Genomic DNA, 14,721 nt, shown 5'->3' on the forward strand with positions numbered 1-14,721 from the left:
AATTCTTGTTCAGTGTAAATACATGCTTGATCCTCCTTGATTTGGAACCAGTGGTGCTCTCAAAAATACTGAAGGTGTTGGTATTTTGTTTGCTTGCTGAGGAAAGTAAATAATCTGTTCTTGAAAACTAATGGTGTCTCTTTGAAGAAGGATAGATTTCTTGTCACCTTAAAAGTGTTGGAGATTCTTATGAATTTACCCTCATCTAAAATATGATAAACAATTTTATAATGGATATTTTCATGGTGCAAGTTATTGTTACCATTTGTGTATGATAGTTGACAAGAATAAATAGTCTCTTAATTGTATTTAAGAGCAATTAACATAAATGTTCTTGGGTAGTTCTAATCAGTTATATGCAGGTAGCTATTGCATTATACTATGCTGAGACTTCAGTTGTCCTCTTAGAACTACTTTTGAACTGGTATATGATTTTATGCAAGTCACTTATGCTTTGTTTATGTGCTAACCTTCCAATCTGCGGTGCTGTCATTCTTTTGTCCAGTTTGGACTCCTCTGCTCCAAGCATATAGAATAATGTTTATTCTTTTCTGTGCACTCTTCACTATCCTTTCTTCTGTAGTTACTGTTGTGACAGTAATTCTAGATAGTCTACAAATGTATACAGAAATATGCATCATATTTATAATTATGCTCTTTTTGTCATTCAGAACTCTCTCCTAATTCCATATCTGTATTTTTCTGTTACCACTTTTATGTGGAAAACTGAGTAAAAGACTATTATACAGTTTGTGCTTGTTGCTCCCATAAATTACTTCTGTGGTCATGGTGCTGTGTCAATACTAAACTATAAAGTGCTTGTTTGGGTGGAACACAACTAACTTAATTTTATCTGTAGGACTAAAACTTCAGGTTTTGCATTTGCATGGTTACCCTTGTCAGCCTTCAACATCACAGCATGTGTGTGATTTTAAAGCACTTTCACATCTATTGATAAAAAATAGTACTTGAAAAAAAATAGGTGTTTACCACCAGATTTTCTTCATTTTCTTTGGAATTTTTATGGTAGTCTTAAACTGTAAAAGGTGATCAAGTGCTGTTCACTTATGAAGGTTATAGTGTCTCAGGAAGCATTAAATATATTGAGATTATACAATAGTTTACCATGAACTCAGATCTGTAGGTTGAAAATACTAAAACACTGTCTTCACTTTGACATATTAGAAGTTTGGACAGATTGTCCTGCGATGTTACAGAATTGCCATCCTAGAAGCAGGAGTTTGGACCAGGTGACTTTGAAAAGACCCCTCTAACTTAGATTCTTTTATGTTTTTTTGAATCTAAATACTTTAAAAATAACTCATAACAATTTAAATGAATTTCTATAGCTTTGAAATGTTGTAAGATACTGATGTTTTTCATGTCTGTCTTAGTGCTGATTCCCCCTTGCTCTGGATAAGAATAGACCCTGATATGTCAGTACTGAGGAAGGTGGAATTTGAGCAATCTGATTTCATGTGGCAATACCAGCTTCGATATGAGAGAGATGTGGTTGCTCAAGAAGAAGCCATTCTGGCATTGGAAAAGTTCCCTACTCCGGCATCACGGCTTGCACTGACTGATATACTGGAACAGGAACAATGTTTCTACCGAGTGAGAATGCTGGCCTGCTTCTGCCTTGCAAAGGTGAGGTTTTGTGGATGGGAGTAAGGGAAAGCCCACTAGACATTGTGAATGTTTGAAAATGGGTCAAAATTCATCACAGTTCTTCAACTGGCTTGATATTTAGCCTCTTGAAAGAGTTTGCTAAGTATTTTTAACATGATTGATTTGAAAGGAAAGCTGTATTATTTTAGTCTGTAAATGGAGACTGCAGAAGGCTTTCATAATTGTCAAAATTGAGATGTCAGACATGAAAACCACAAGGGATTTTTCCAGATTTCATTAAATGGCAGAAATAAAAGACTTCTGTTTAATTTTTGTCAGAGCCAAAGTATATTTTTTTTTATTTTACTGGGAAGTTCCTTGCCCTGCCTGTTGAGAACTCTGAAGTGCTGAAATTCATCTGTCTAATGTGAATTCAGATTGCTGCTCTATGTTGTTTCAGATTGAATAGGGGCACAAAATAAATGTCATGTTGGTCTGCAATTAAATATTAAAAAGCCAAATAACTGCCTTGAAAAGGGAAGGTATTTTCTCTTTAGACACAAAATGAGCATTAAGAATGAAAATTAGAGAACCTGGTAAAACAACTGCGTAGAAACACAGAAGAATAAAAATTTTTGAAAAGACACATTGTTGACATATTTTTTTATGGACATAAATGCTTAAAATTTGAAGAGTTCAGATTATTGGTATATAGCTTGCTTTCTGCTGTATACCTGTTGAGAGTAGTTAAGTACCTGTATAGTTAAAAAATCCTTCAGCCGTATTTTGAAAATAAAAGTCCAATAAATGTTTGTGACAAAGTATTTCAGTATTACAAAACACTAATGTAATACTGCCAGTGTATGTGCTACTATTGGTACTGCCTGTATCTGACTTAAAATAAGCATGTTTCATAATGAGTTCACTTGGAATATTTAAAACTGTGCATTCCACAGGTAAATGCTAAAAGATCAGCTGTGTACAATGGTTAGATGCAATAGATTTTTCTGTCTTTATTTTGAATTCTCAGGCAATTGGGCTGCAGATAATCATAACCAATTTTTCTCATTTGTAATTGTATGAAAAATCTTGAGTCTACAGATAAGGTTGTTGACTTACAAGAAAAAGATTGTAAAGCTAAGCAAGAAGTATGGCTGTGACATTGAGTCAAGGTAAAGGAGCATGGCAGGACAGAACTGTAGCTATGTTTATGTGAGTTACATGGGAGGAAAGTGTAATATATTCTATTACTGGTTCCAACATCAGAACGTTAGTAAGAATCACTTCCTGTTGACATTAATTCAGTTTAATTTTCTCAGCTTGTAAACATGCAGGGTTTGTAGTCTGTCAATAAACAGAAAAGTCCCTCATATTTGGGGGAGGGTTCTTTTTTGTTGACTTGCACCTTCTAGCTGAACTGCGGTTACTGCTATAAAATGTTCTTGGTATACTCGCGTTGATGCAGAGATGGTAGGTGACAGTGCAATTGTAAACCCGAATTTATTACACTTTCTAAATGTACTGTATACTTAGTTGTAAAACAGCACTTGTCTCTCAGGCATAAAGTATCCAGGTAATGTATTTATTCGTCGTTGATAAAGATGTTAATAGATGTGTGTGTGTGTGTGTGTGTGTGTGCACACTTTGCGGAGTAGTTCATGACAAATAACCCTCCAGAGAAAGGGAAAAACAATGTTACAATAATAATTACTGGGAGTATGCAGGCTGAATTTCCTGTTCAGATCCACTTTAGTGATGTGCTATAAGGTTTAAAAAAGCACCACCACCACCACAAACTCCCTCCCACCCCCAAACATTGAGGAGTTTCATAGCTGTGCATGACAGTTATATCTTAGGCCAGGTTTTTATGCTATACTGAATTGAAGGATGCAGAAATAGAGTGTACCTGCTGTCTTTTTAAGTAGAAATAATGCAAGACATGTTACTTCTGTTACAGCATGGGCAATGTGTAAATACATTTAACTCGGAGTGTATAGTGTCTCAAAAGAATAAGTAGAAAACTTGGAATCTGTCAGTATTTAATGAGAAATTCAAATGAGTCAGAACACATTATAAGACCAAAAATACTGAAAATATGATGACTTAACTACTGTTGATTTAATTTGAAAATACCATTGTTCATCTATAGAACTTGCAAAATTGAGTGCTTAAAATAAGTAAAGTTAAAAAACAGTTAAAATGTACACCCTGATTTTAATGGAATGTTGAGTATCTTGTAAATATAGTAAACCTTGATTATACTGTTGGGTTTTATTTTACACTTGCAGTTTTAAGTTCATCATCATGGTTTCTAAGCAGTCTTCAGAATTAGGCTTCCTCTGCAGGAAGAGGTGTTAAAAAGGCTGTATACCTGCATCTTTTAGTTTGAATGCTTCAGTTATTGTAAAGGGAACATCTAGTCTGACCGCAGTATTTTCTCTCTCTGACTTTCCTTTGAAGCCTGACTTGGTGGGAGAATGGTTTTCAGTAATAAAGCACCCATCTTATGTAAGAGCAATGGTGAAATGGATTGCTACTCATCTTCAGATAACCTCTTGCTTTTGGTTCTTACGTTGTGTATGTAATACTTTTTAAAACAAGCTAAATAATTAAGAAGGAATGAATCAAATTAATTTTCTTCTGTGTGAGAACAGATTTTTTTTCCTTTACTTTGTGGCTGGTCTGTAACAGTGAAACTCCTGCTACGTTGTAAGGTGCAATGACCCCAGTTGTTAGTACACATATGCACACACACAAACACGCACAGAGTTGTCAACAGACTTAATCCGTCATCAGGCATTAGGTGTTCGTGTCTGCAGACTTCCATTGCTCCATACATTAAATGTATGAAACCCAACATACTGGGAAAGCATAAAAGCAGATTTGTCTTTGTAGAACCTTACCACCTTACACCAAAACAGACTATAGCAATAACTTCGTCTCAGTGCACAGTCTCTTTGTGAATTATGATTAAAGTTAGAGGTAGCTGACTTGCTTTTCGCTTTAGGGGTGGTCCTAGGGTTGCTGAGGCCTAACGTCTAGGCTGAGGTTACTGGCAGGGTAAATTTGGGAAGCTGGTATTGTAAAAGCCTCTTCCATCACTGGCTTCTGTGGAGTCAGAAAACTTGGCTTAGTAAACACAGAATTTTCATCTAAAACATAAAAGAGAAAATAATTAAGAGCAGAAGTTTATCATGGAAAGACATCTTCCAAGTGGAACAATTTTCATAAAATTTACCTTTAATGTAGAGAAGGCTAATATAAGCTTATATTAGCTAATATAAGATAATAGATTGATGAAAATATGTATCTATTTGAAGGACAATATTTTCTTGGCAGTTACCCTTTTGATTGTGGGAAATTTGTATTTTTCTACAGTCAAACTAAACTTGCAGTGATGATACTAATATGATTTCCCTTCCCCCCCCTCCCCAATTATACAGATTGCAAATTCCATGGTAAGTACGTGGACTGGACCACCAGCCATGAAGTCACTCTTTACCCGAATGTTTTGTTGTAAGACTTGTCCAAACATCGTAAAAACCAACAACTTCATGAACTTTCAAAGCTACTTTCTGCAAAAGGTAAAATTTTTTTTGTTTTCACTGAACATTTCAAAAGAATTGTCAAAACACAAGCACATTCCTACAGTTGACAGCTACAGGAATATGGGTAGCACAGTCCTGCTTTACCCATTCGTAACAATCCAAAATAACTAGTTCCTTCTTATATGGCATCTGTTTGTTCTATTCTTAGTCAAAAATCAGTTAAGAAAATTTTAGCAATGTTTTCTGAGTAGCTGAAGTTAAATTAGCAGTTTCTTCAGAAGAATGGAGAACACATAATAATTATTTGTAAATATTTGTTATCTCATTCCTAAATAGAATTTATTGCACAGTAACAAAGCCACTCATTTTATCTTTTGGGAGAATTCAGCAGCTGTCTGTTCATTAATGGCAATGATAACGTGCCGCAAATAAAATCTCATAAATCTTACCTTAAACTGGTGGACTTTTCAGTTCAAGGCACTGCATAATCCATTTTACCCACTCCTTTCTGTGAATTGCCAACATCATGTATTGATGCGTCTTATTTTGATGTTAATGCAGGTTTTTTTACTTGGACCTATAGTTGTTGGTTATACAGTGGGTAACAAAATGAATTACAATGTTTTTCTCTGAAGATCTACTTTATAATTATTGGATAATTTAGTTCTTATTTCACAGATTTCATATTCCTGATTATGGAGAAAACTTAAATTTTGCTTTCTTACTCTGTCCAAAACAGCTTCATCCTTTTCCCCATGTCTTTTTCTTGGACCTTCTTTTGTATTTTTCTGCTCTTTTTCTCATTGTTTGTTCTTTCCCACTAAATCTTATACTTCTCTCCCTTTTAATCCCATGTCCCAAGTTTGTAGATCTAGAGTAAGACTCCTAAATCTGTGTGAGTGGACCCTAGAGAGCTACTTAGCTCACTCTAAAATAAATACTTAATCTGGCTAATATCTGTCTGGCTAATAATGCTTCAGGCTTCACTGGCTGTATTGAGTCTATACCTCTGAATGGTAATGGAAGCTTAGACATCATGTTCACATGAAAGTACCCAAATTCTCTGTCTCAGAATTTGTTCCCTCGTCATTTTCTGTGTTTCATTATTTTTCATTTGTTACCTTTTCGATAGTGCCTTGACTTGAGAGTCTTTTCTTGGATATAGTTTTTTTCAAAAGTCTGCACTATGACTAATTATTGAGTAATAATTACATAGTTTATTTACTCTGAAAATTATACATGTGGTATGACTTTCAAAAAGTATTTAAATACAACTTTTCAGAGATTTGCTATTATAAAATTCTTAATTGCTCATTTTCAGGGTGTAGCTCTTTTCAGGGTCTAACAATCATTTCACTAATACAAGAATGAAGTTAGTATTGATTTTATTACAGACTATGCCTGTTGCTATGGCTCTTCTGAGAGATGTTCACAACCTCTGTCCTAAGGAGGTTTTAATGTTTATTTTGGATTTGATCAAGTATAACGATAACAGGAAGAATAAGGTAAGAATTTTAATCTCTCACTTTTTTGTTGAAAGAAGTGTTAATACACTGCATGATGTTTTATGCCACTAATGTAAATAACTGGCTAGGAGAGTTAACTACAGAATGTTCTGTAGCTGACAATTCTATGGCAGCATTTCTTGGATGTTTCAAAGCTCTTTGTGCTTGTTGACTTACTAAGGACTTGCCTGTCTTCATTTTCACGCATGCTTTTCTTGCTTTACTTTTTTCATTCAAAAGACCCATGTGTATTGAGAAAATGTACATGAGGCTAACATGTAGCATGCAAAGTTAAGCACTGGTTTGTTGCTAGGGGGTTTCACTTTGAGAAGAGTTATTTGAAAGGGCAAGGAAAAGAAAAAATATTTTTTTAATGATATACAAGACTCTGGGATTCTTCGTTTGGAATGTCAGCTCTAGCTCACACAATTGGATTGTCTTCAGCTAGTTAACAGCTGAGACAGAGGTTAATATTGTGCTATCACTAAACTGAAGCATCTGAGTTGGAAGTATTGTCATCTAAAGCTCCTTCCCACACAGACCACCTGTGAAGGATGATTAGATGACCTTTAAGATCCTGAGATGGTACAAAATTCCATCTGACTAGCTACAGAGAAAGTCTACAACTGCTAGGAGGATAGCATACTATTCCTAGTTAAGTACCCAAAGTTAAGTGGAGCAGTTCCAGAGCATCTTAAGTCTCACTTCCTTGTGTGTAGAAACACATACTGTAACAAGACACTTGTTGCAAGATTACCAATATAAGAGGATGATGGAGAGCGGAGAGGTAGAGTTAGACATGTGAGTGCAAGCACTGGTAGTCACAGAATGTGGTGAGTTAGTGGTGCTAATATCTCTCCACCACCCAAGGAGAGATCCCACCTCACTTTTGCGTGTCACTTCCATGCATGTATTTGACATCTTCCACCAAATCTGACAGATAAGGGTTTGTTTAGATTGAATTAACTAATACTCAAAACAGTACTTGTTTTTCCTGCTTTTTAAATTCTATTTTTATACTTTTTGTTGCTTACTAACATAACCAACAAATGCAACAGCCGGCATAATGGAAGGGATTAAACTGAGAGCCCAGGTAAAAGAAGCAAATAAAGAAGTGAAATTTCCCTCACTAAGCAGCAGTGGACCCATTATTTCCTCTCAGAAGCTTTCAAAGTTCTGTCTGGGTAAACTGTGTGATTTTCTGAGGTACTAAGCACCCATTAACCTTGATAGCCTTGGTACTGAATATAGTAACAGATAGTTTTAGGTGCTCACATTTAGAAATAATGGCTTTTCTCTTCCATATCTGGAAAATTTTCAATGCCTGATTTTTCCATTTTTATAGAACAATGTATTAATAGTAATATGCTCATTTTACTATTAACATACTCTTATTATAGAGTGAAGATTAATGACTGATAGTAGGCTTGCTCAAATTACTCTCAAATCCATTTTCAGAACAAATTTATTCCTGTTTTGCTTTCTCATGCAGTTTCTCACATGGTTTTTGTTTTAAGATCTTGTTCTATAAGGATGCTTCAACATTTCTTAACTTTTAAAGAACATATATTGTTAGATTTGCTTGTGTTTAAATGTTGGGTTTATCTAGTTTTCAGACAACTACTATCGTGCTGAGCTGATTGATGCCCTAGCCAACTCTGTGACTCCTGCAGTTAGTGTGAACAATGAAGTTCGAACACTGGATAACTTAAATCCTGATGTTCGACTTATTCTTGAAGAAATTACCCGTTTCCTGAATATGGAGAAGCTTCTTCCCAGTTACAGGCATACCATTACAGTCAGGTGTGTTTCAGTAATTGTTGTACACATGAAGATAGCAGACACGTTAACACGACTTTTTGTTTTTTACATACCCTTCTGTAGTTAATATTTGATATTTTAGCACGTGTCTTAATCTTACGTGTCAAATTCCTTGCAATTTCTGAAAGCTGGTAGTGTAAATTTGTCTTGATGTTATTTTTCAACATTAATTTCTATTAATGTAGAATTTTAATAGCAGGCATAAATTGATAGTGCTTGTGCCTTTTTAGGAAGAGCATTTATGAAAGTTCTGCAAAAGGTAGCCTTGTAACGGTATCTGTGGAATACACAACATAATCTGAGTTGTGTTTTCTTTGTAAGTTAGTACAGTTCTACTGACACCAAACAATGGATTTGACACGGTGAGAAAATCTGGTTGTGTTTCTGCCTAATTCAAAGTTAGTGAGAGTTATATGTTAATGCTGTGAAAGTAGTTGTAACATGTTAATTTGCATAATACAATTCTAGAAAAATTGCAGTACTTGATCTTGAAGAAAGTATTCATCTTGGCTGGCTTTCCATCGACCTAATGTAAATTTCCTTTTTCTGCCATATCTAGCTGTTTAAAAGCTATTCGAGTGCTTCAGAAGAATGGTCATGTCCCAAGTGATCCTGCTCTCTTCAAGTCATATGCAGAATATGGACACTTTGTAGATGTCCGAATAGCAGCATTGGAGGCTGTCGTTGATTACACAAAAGGTACTTTTTTCAAGTATTTTGACAGTTTGTAACACTTGTGATACAGTAGAAAAATGTAATACATACTTCATTAATACTAGGTTGAAATAGTGTTCATCCTCTAGAAGAGCTTTTGTGATGACAGATATATTGATAAGCTGAGATTTCTACTAATGCTTTGTCCTACAAATGCAAATTTTATGAAGATGTGAGCATTGTTTCTCATGTCTCGCAAATTGAACCAGATACCTAAGTTTTGAAATAATGAGTAGACAGCACAATGAGTAGTGGTAAGGGGTTTGGTAATTTCTTTTTAACACTTCATTTTCAATTATTTTGATTCAGTTGAGTTCAGCCATAATCGCTAGTCAGAGTTCTTGGTCTTGCTTTACCTTCTTGCTGATCTCTTTATTTTGCATTTTGCACATATCTTATAAATTTTGGAAACTTAGATTGTTTTAATGGTTATTGGTTGATTCTGTTAGCTGTTCCTTATACATAACTTACGTTTGTGAGACCATTCTTTTATTGTCTTTTAGTTGATTGTTGCAGGTCCTTGAAAAAAAATACTGGGTACCTTCTTAAATGCCATTCGATATTGAAATTCAATCGTGACAAGGTTTCTAGAGGCAGTTAGATATTATGGCTTTAATGTTCTGCACTTATAAAATGAATTTAGTAGTAAATTGGCCATTTCATTTGGGATAGTCTTTCTCTGTTCAGCAGATTGGTGACAGTTCTTGTGTTTGAAGGGTTATCCCTACTGAATTGGCCAAATCCTTCAGTTTGTCCTCTGTGAGCAGACTGGTGATTCTAGACTTCCAATTATTCTGTCTCAAATCTCATGTTTTCATTTTCAGGGTAATGGAGAGTTTCCCTTGCTTTTTTCATGAATAATTGCTTTTTCTTTTTTTATAAGGGCTTTATTACTTTGATCTTACTGCTGTCATTCTGTCCAAAGACTTCTAAAACTAGATAGGCCATAGGAGGTTTTAAGGCAGTTGGAGTCTGTGTGAACGCATCTGGCAGAATTCAGATGTACCCTTACAGACTGAAACCAGACTGTCATACAGAAAAACTAGCAACTTCAAGGGAGGCTCTGCAGAATGTCAGCCTCAGTCCTCAGTCTTGTAATTCACCAGGCATTATGGATCCATAACCCACTGCACATATACCATTTGGTGACCCTGTGAGTAATACCCAGGTAGAATTCAGAACTCCGCTGGTGCTGTGCGTCTCTCTCTTAGGCTGCTTGCTTTTTTCCTCCCCTCACAGAGCGTTAGTGGAAAGATTTGCTGCAGAATGGAAAGCTTAATCATCAGCTTGCTTCCTTTAGAATAATCTCCTCACTAATTCATTCCACCCTTTGGAAATACAAACTGATAGAAATTGTTTTCTCATTAAATTCTTGACCTTTTTTGAATGGTGTTCATAGATAATAACTGACTTGGATAAGAAAGTGTTTGTACTGTGAAGTAATACAGTACATCTTTAAAACAGCTGATCAAATGGGTTGCTGTATAAGCAAGACAGAATAAATTGCTTGAAATACCTTACAGGAAGGTAAAACTTGAATGGTAAAAAGTAGTAGAAGTATTACTTGAAGTCGTCAGTGATTGAGCTGACCATAATTTTTGACTGAGCACACTGTTGAGCTCTGGAAATGATGGATTACTGTACCTAACTGTCTTGCCCTTTGCCAATGTCTTTTTCTCTGATGCAGAGTTAGCAGATGCAAATATCTATCTGCTATAAAGACACTGCAATTCACCACACAGCTTACAATCTAACTTGGTCATCAGTATCATTTCTCACATACAGCCTTCCAGCACTGAACACATTAGCTTTTGTGCTTGCTGTAAGACTGGTAAGTTTTTGCTGGAGGGGTAAATCTGGAAGTTCAGTGTGCTGACTGACTTCTTCAGCTACCCATGTAGAAGCTAGCAGTGCTTGTCTCCCAGAGACCCCTAAACCTGGCTTTGGAAGGAGAAACGATCGGCTGTCTATTGCCAAGAGATCTGATTCTCATCGTTCCTGGTTACCTGGTTTCCAGTTCATACTGGATGTAAACCAGCAGCTATCAAATGCCTGTTGCTTGTGCCAAAGCTGGCTTTTTAATAGCTCTTGTAAAGGAAGCTGACAGATTTTGTAATTTCCATAAAAAGGAAAGTCTGTATTTTCTGGGGCACTGTGGAACTCCCATGTTTTTCTATCAACTCTCAGGGCAGGAATAGCACTGCCTTTAAGTTACTTTAAAAGAAATTTCTTCATGGAACTGAATGTTGTTTTCTTTGCTGTTAATAGTAAGGCTTTTTTTGAGACACAGTAAGTCTATAAAATGCTTGAGGCAGCATATAAAGACTTGGACAGTTGATCTAAAGTGGCTTGAAGTGAACAGGGTTTATTAATTAAAGTTAGCTTCTGATAGTTATATGACTATTAGTAGTTGTATGTATACAACAAAGCAGTTGCGTATTTAGAGGTAACAACAAACCATTCTAAATAAATATCCACGGTTATCTGATTTCATGAATGTTAAAGTTTAGGGTCTCAGAGATGCTCTGCTGAAATTGAGAACTGATACACCATCTGTTGTAATTTGAAAAAAACTCAAGAGGATTTTTACTTCAGAAAGCAATCGCTTATTGTAATGTCTACCAGAAGTATAAAAATCTACACACCTTTCTTTACCCTTTAGCCTTCTTCTAGGTAAACTGGCAAGGTATAGACGGGATGAGTGGTCTGTGAGATGGGTAGGAAATTGGGTCGTGGGCTGCACTCAGAGGATGGCAATCAATTGTTTTACCTCAGGCTGGCAGCCTGGCACAAGTGGGGTCCCCCAAGGTACATCTTCATAAATTACCTGAACAACAGCACTGAAAGCTCCCTCACCAGGTTTGTTGATGACATTAAACTGGGTGGTGGGGTGGACACATCAGAAGGGAGAGCTGTCTTAGAGAGACCTGGACAGGCTGGAGGAGCAGGCAAGCAAGAACGGAATGGAGTTTAACAAGGACAAGTACAAGGTCCTGCACCTGGGACAACGTAACCAAAGAGCCCAGTTATTGTGGTTTAGCCCCAGCTGGTAATTGAGTACCACACAACCGCTCGCTCGCTCCCACCCAGAAAGTGTGGGGAAGAGTACTGGAAACGATTGTGAAACTCAAGGGTTGAGATAAGAACAATTTAATAATTGAAATGAAATAAAAACAAAAGAACAATAGTAATGATAACAGTAACAGTTATAATGAAAAGCGGAGGGGAAGGGGAGAGGAGAGAAATCCAAAGGGAAGGGAGAAAACTGGTGACGCACAATACAGCTGCTCACCGCCCACTGACCGATGCCCAGCGAGTCCCAGGCAACGATCGGCAGCCCTGGCCAACACCTACCCCCCCCAGTTTATATACTGAGCATGACGTGCCATGGTGTGGGATACCTCTTTGGCTAGTTCCGGCCAGCTGACCTGGCTGTGTCCCCTCCCAGCTTCCCGTGCCATTCCAGCCCTCCCGCCAGCAAGGCCTGAGAAACTAAAAAGTCCTTGACGTAGTACAAACACCACTCAGCAATAACCAAAATCATCAGTGTGCCATCAGTGTTGCTTTTACACCAAATCCAAAACACAGCACTGCACTAGCTACTAAGAAGAAAATTAACTCTATCCCAGTCGAAACCAGGACACCAGTACAGGCTGGGATCTGTGTGGTGGGGAGCAGCCCTGCTGAAAGGGCCCCGCAGCCCCTGACAGACGGCAGGCTGACCGTGTGTCAGCAGTGAGTCGCTGCAGCACCAAAGGCAAATCAGATCCTGGGCTGCATCCACAGGGGCATCGCTAGCAGCGACAGAGATGTCATCATCCCACTCTACTGAGCACTTGTCAAGGCGCACCTGGAGTACTGTGTCCAGTTCTGGCCCCCACAATTTGGGAACTGTGTGGGCAGACTGGGGAGGGCCCAAAGGAGGGCTACAAACTGTAGCCTTCCCCAGTGAGGGAAGACTGAAGGAGTTAGGTCTTTTCTCCCCGGAGAAGAGTAGGCTCACAGAGACTCCTCGCAACACTCCAGTACTTAGAGGGAAGCTACAAAGAGCATGGAGGTTCTCTTTTCACAAGGAGCCACATGGAGAGGATAAGGGGCATCGGGTACAAGCTGCACTGGGAGAGGTTTCATCTAGACGCAAGAAGGACATTTTTACAGTGAGAACAATCAATCAGTGGCACAACTGTTGCAGGGTTGTGGTAGAGTCCCCGCTGCTGGAGGTTTTCAAGATGTGATTGAACAGGCTGCTAGATGATCTCATCTAGGCTCTCTTTCCCACAAAAGCTTGGAGCAGATGATCCTTTGAGGTCTCTTCCAAACTGGGCTCTTGTATGACTGAACAAATATTCTGGCTAATAAGATCTGTTCTGCCCCAGGTCAGATTTAATTTGACATTGCTCCTCAAAATGTGTCATAGTTGCTATATAAATTTGAAGAGCAGGTTAAATGCATTAGTAGCAAAACTTTGGAAGTCTAGCAAGCCTAGTTTACACTGTAAGGCAAATAGCAGGGAAGAGTGACTTTATTTCAAGCAGAACTGAGTTTAAGAAGCAAAAAATAATTTTTTAAACACTAAAGTGTGGTGTTTCTTGGTTCTTTTATCCAGTACTCTCAGCCTAAAGTATTCATCTCCTAGACTTCTTACTTTCTAATCAAAAACCATTTTAAAATCCCTTTTGTTATGAGGTGACATAACTGTGGCTTGCTTCTGATTGTGACTTAATGTGTTTGCTATGTTGAGTCTTTGCTGCATTGTTATACAATATTTTGGGGGTTTTACATGCAAAACAACTTTTGTATGCAGTATTCTAGCTGCTTTCTGTCCCAGGCAAGGTAGCTGCCAGGAAAGGTGGCTTTGCGTGGATGGGGTTAAGCACAGGCAATCACTAATCCCTTAAAAGTATGTCCTAGGCATAGCTTTGCAAAGATTTGCCTGATTTTTAAGGCAAATCTGAGACTGCGGTTCTGATCTGTATGGATAGGTTTGTTCTGGCATTGTCCAGAACTGTGTAGCAGTGGCCTAAATGTTGCAGAACATGAGCTAATACATTCTGAGAGTGGATCTTACCAATGTCTACAAAAATCTTAAACGCAGGTGTCAAGAGGGTGTCAAGAGGCTCTTTTCAGCAGAGCCCAACAACAGGACAAGGGGCAATGGATACAAACTGCAACACAAGAAGTTCCACCTGGATATGAGGAAGGACTTTTCTTTACCTTGACATTGACAGAACACTGGAACAGGGTGCCCAGAGAGGCTGTGGGGTCTCCTTCCCTGGACATGAATCCGTGCAACCTGCTCTAGGAGAACCTGCTTTAGCAGGAGGTTGGACTAAATGATCTTCAGAGGTCCCTTCCAACCCCAACTATTCTGTGATTCTGTAACACATTCTGCCTCTAAACAGGGCTTCTCAGCCCAGCTCAGTGCCTCGCCAGTATAACCACTTCTCTTTTGGTTGGGTTGTAGGAAGAGCAGAGCTGACTTAAAAGTGGCCTGCAAAAGACTATTCAGCCACATCCTAGGCAAT

At 37.8% G+C, this 14,721-nt stretch overlaps 1 protein-coding gene across 1 annotated transcript in view; it reads left to right on the forward strand.

Moving 5' to 3' along the window:
- TAF2 (TATA-box binding protein associated factor 2) overlaps window positions 1–14,721 on the forward strand; it is a 63,872-nt gene that overhangs the window by 28,491 nt on the left and 20,660 nt on the right. The window contains 5 exon segments of the mRNA XM_027798548.2: window positions 1,395–1,647; window positions 5,052–5,192; window positions 6,551–6,661; window positions 8,271–8,464; window positions 9,042–9,181. Coding sequence (XP_027654349.1) covers window positions 1,395–1,647; window positions 5,052–5,192; window positions 6,551–6,661; window positions 8,271–8,464; window positions 9,042–9,181 — 839 coding nt within the window.

This window comes from Falco cherrug, chromosome 3, assembly GCF_023634085.1.
Source record: "Falco cherrug isolate bFalChe1 chromosome 3, bFalChe1.pri, whole genome shotgun sequence".
Lineage (NCBI taxonomy): Eukaryota > Metazoa > Chordata > Aves > Falconiformes > Falconidae > Falco > Falco cherrug.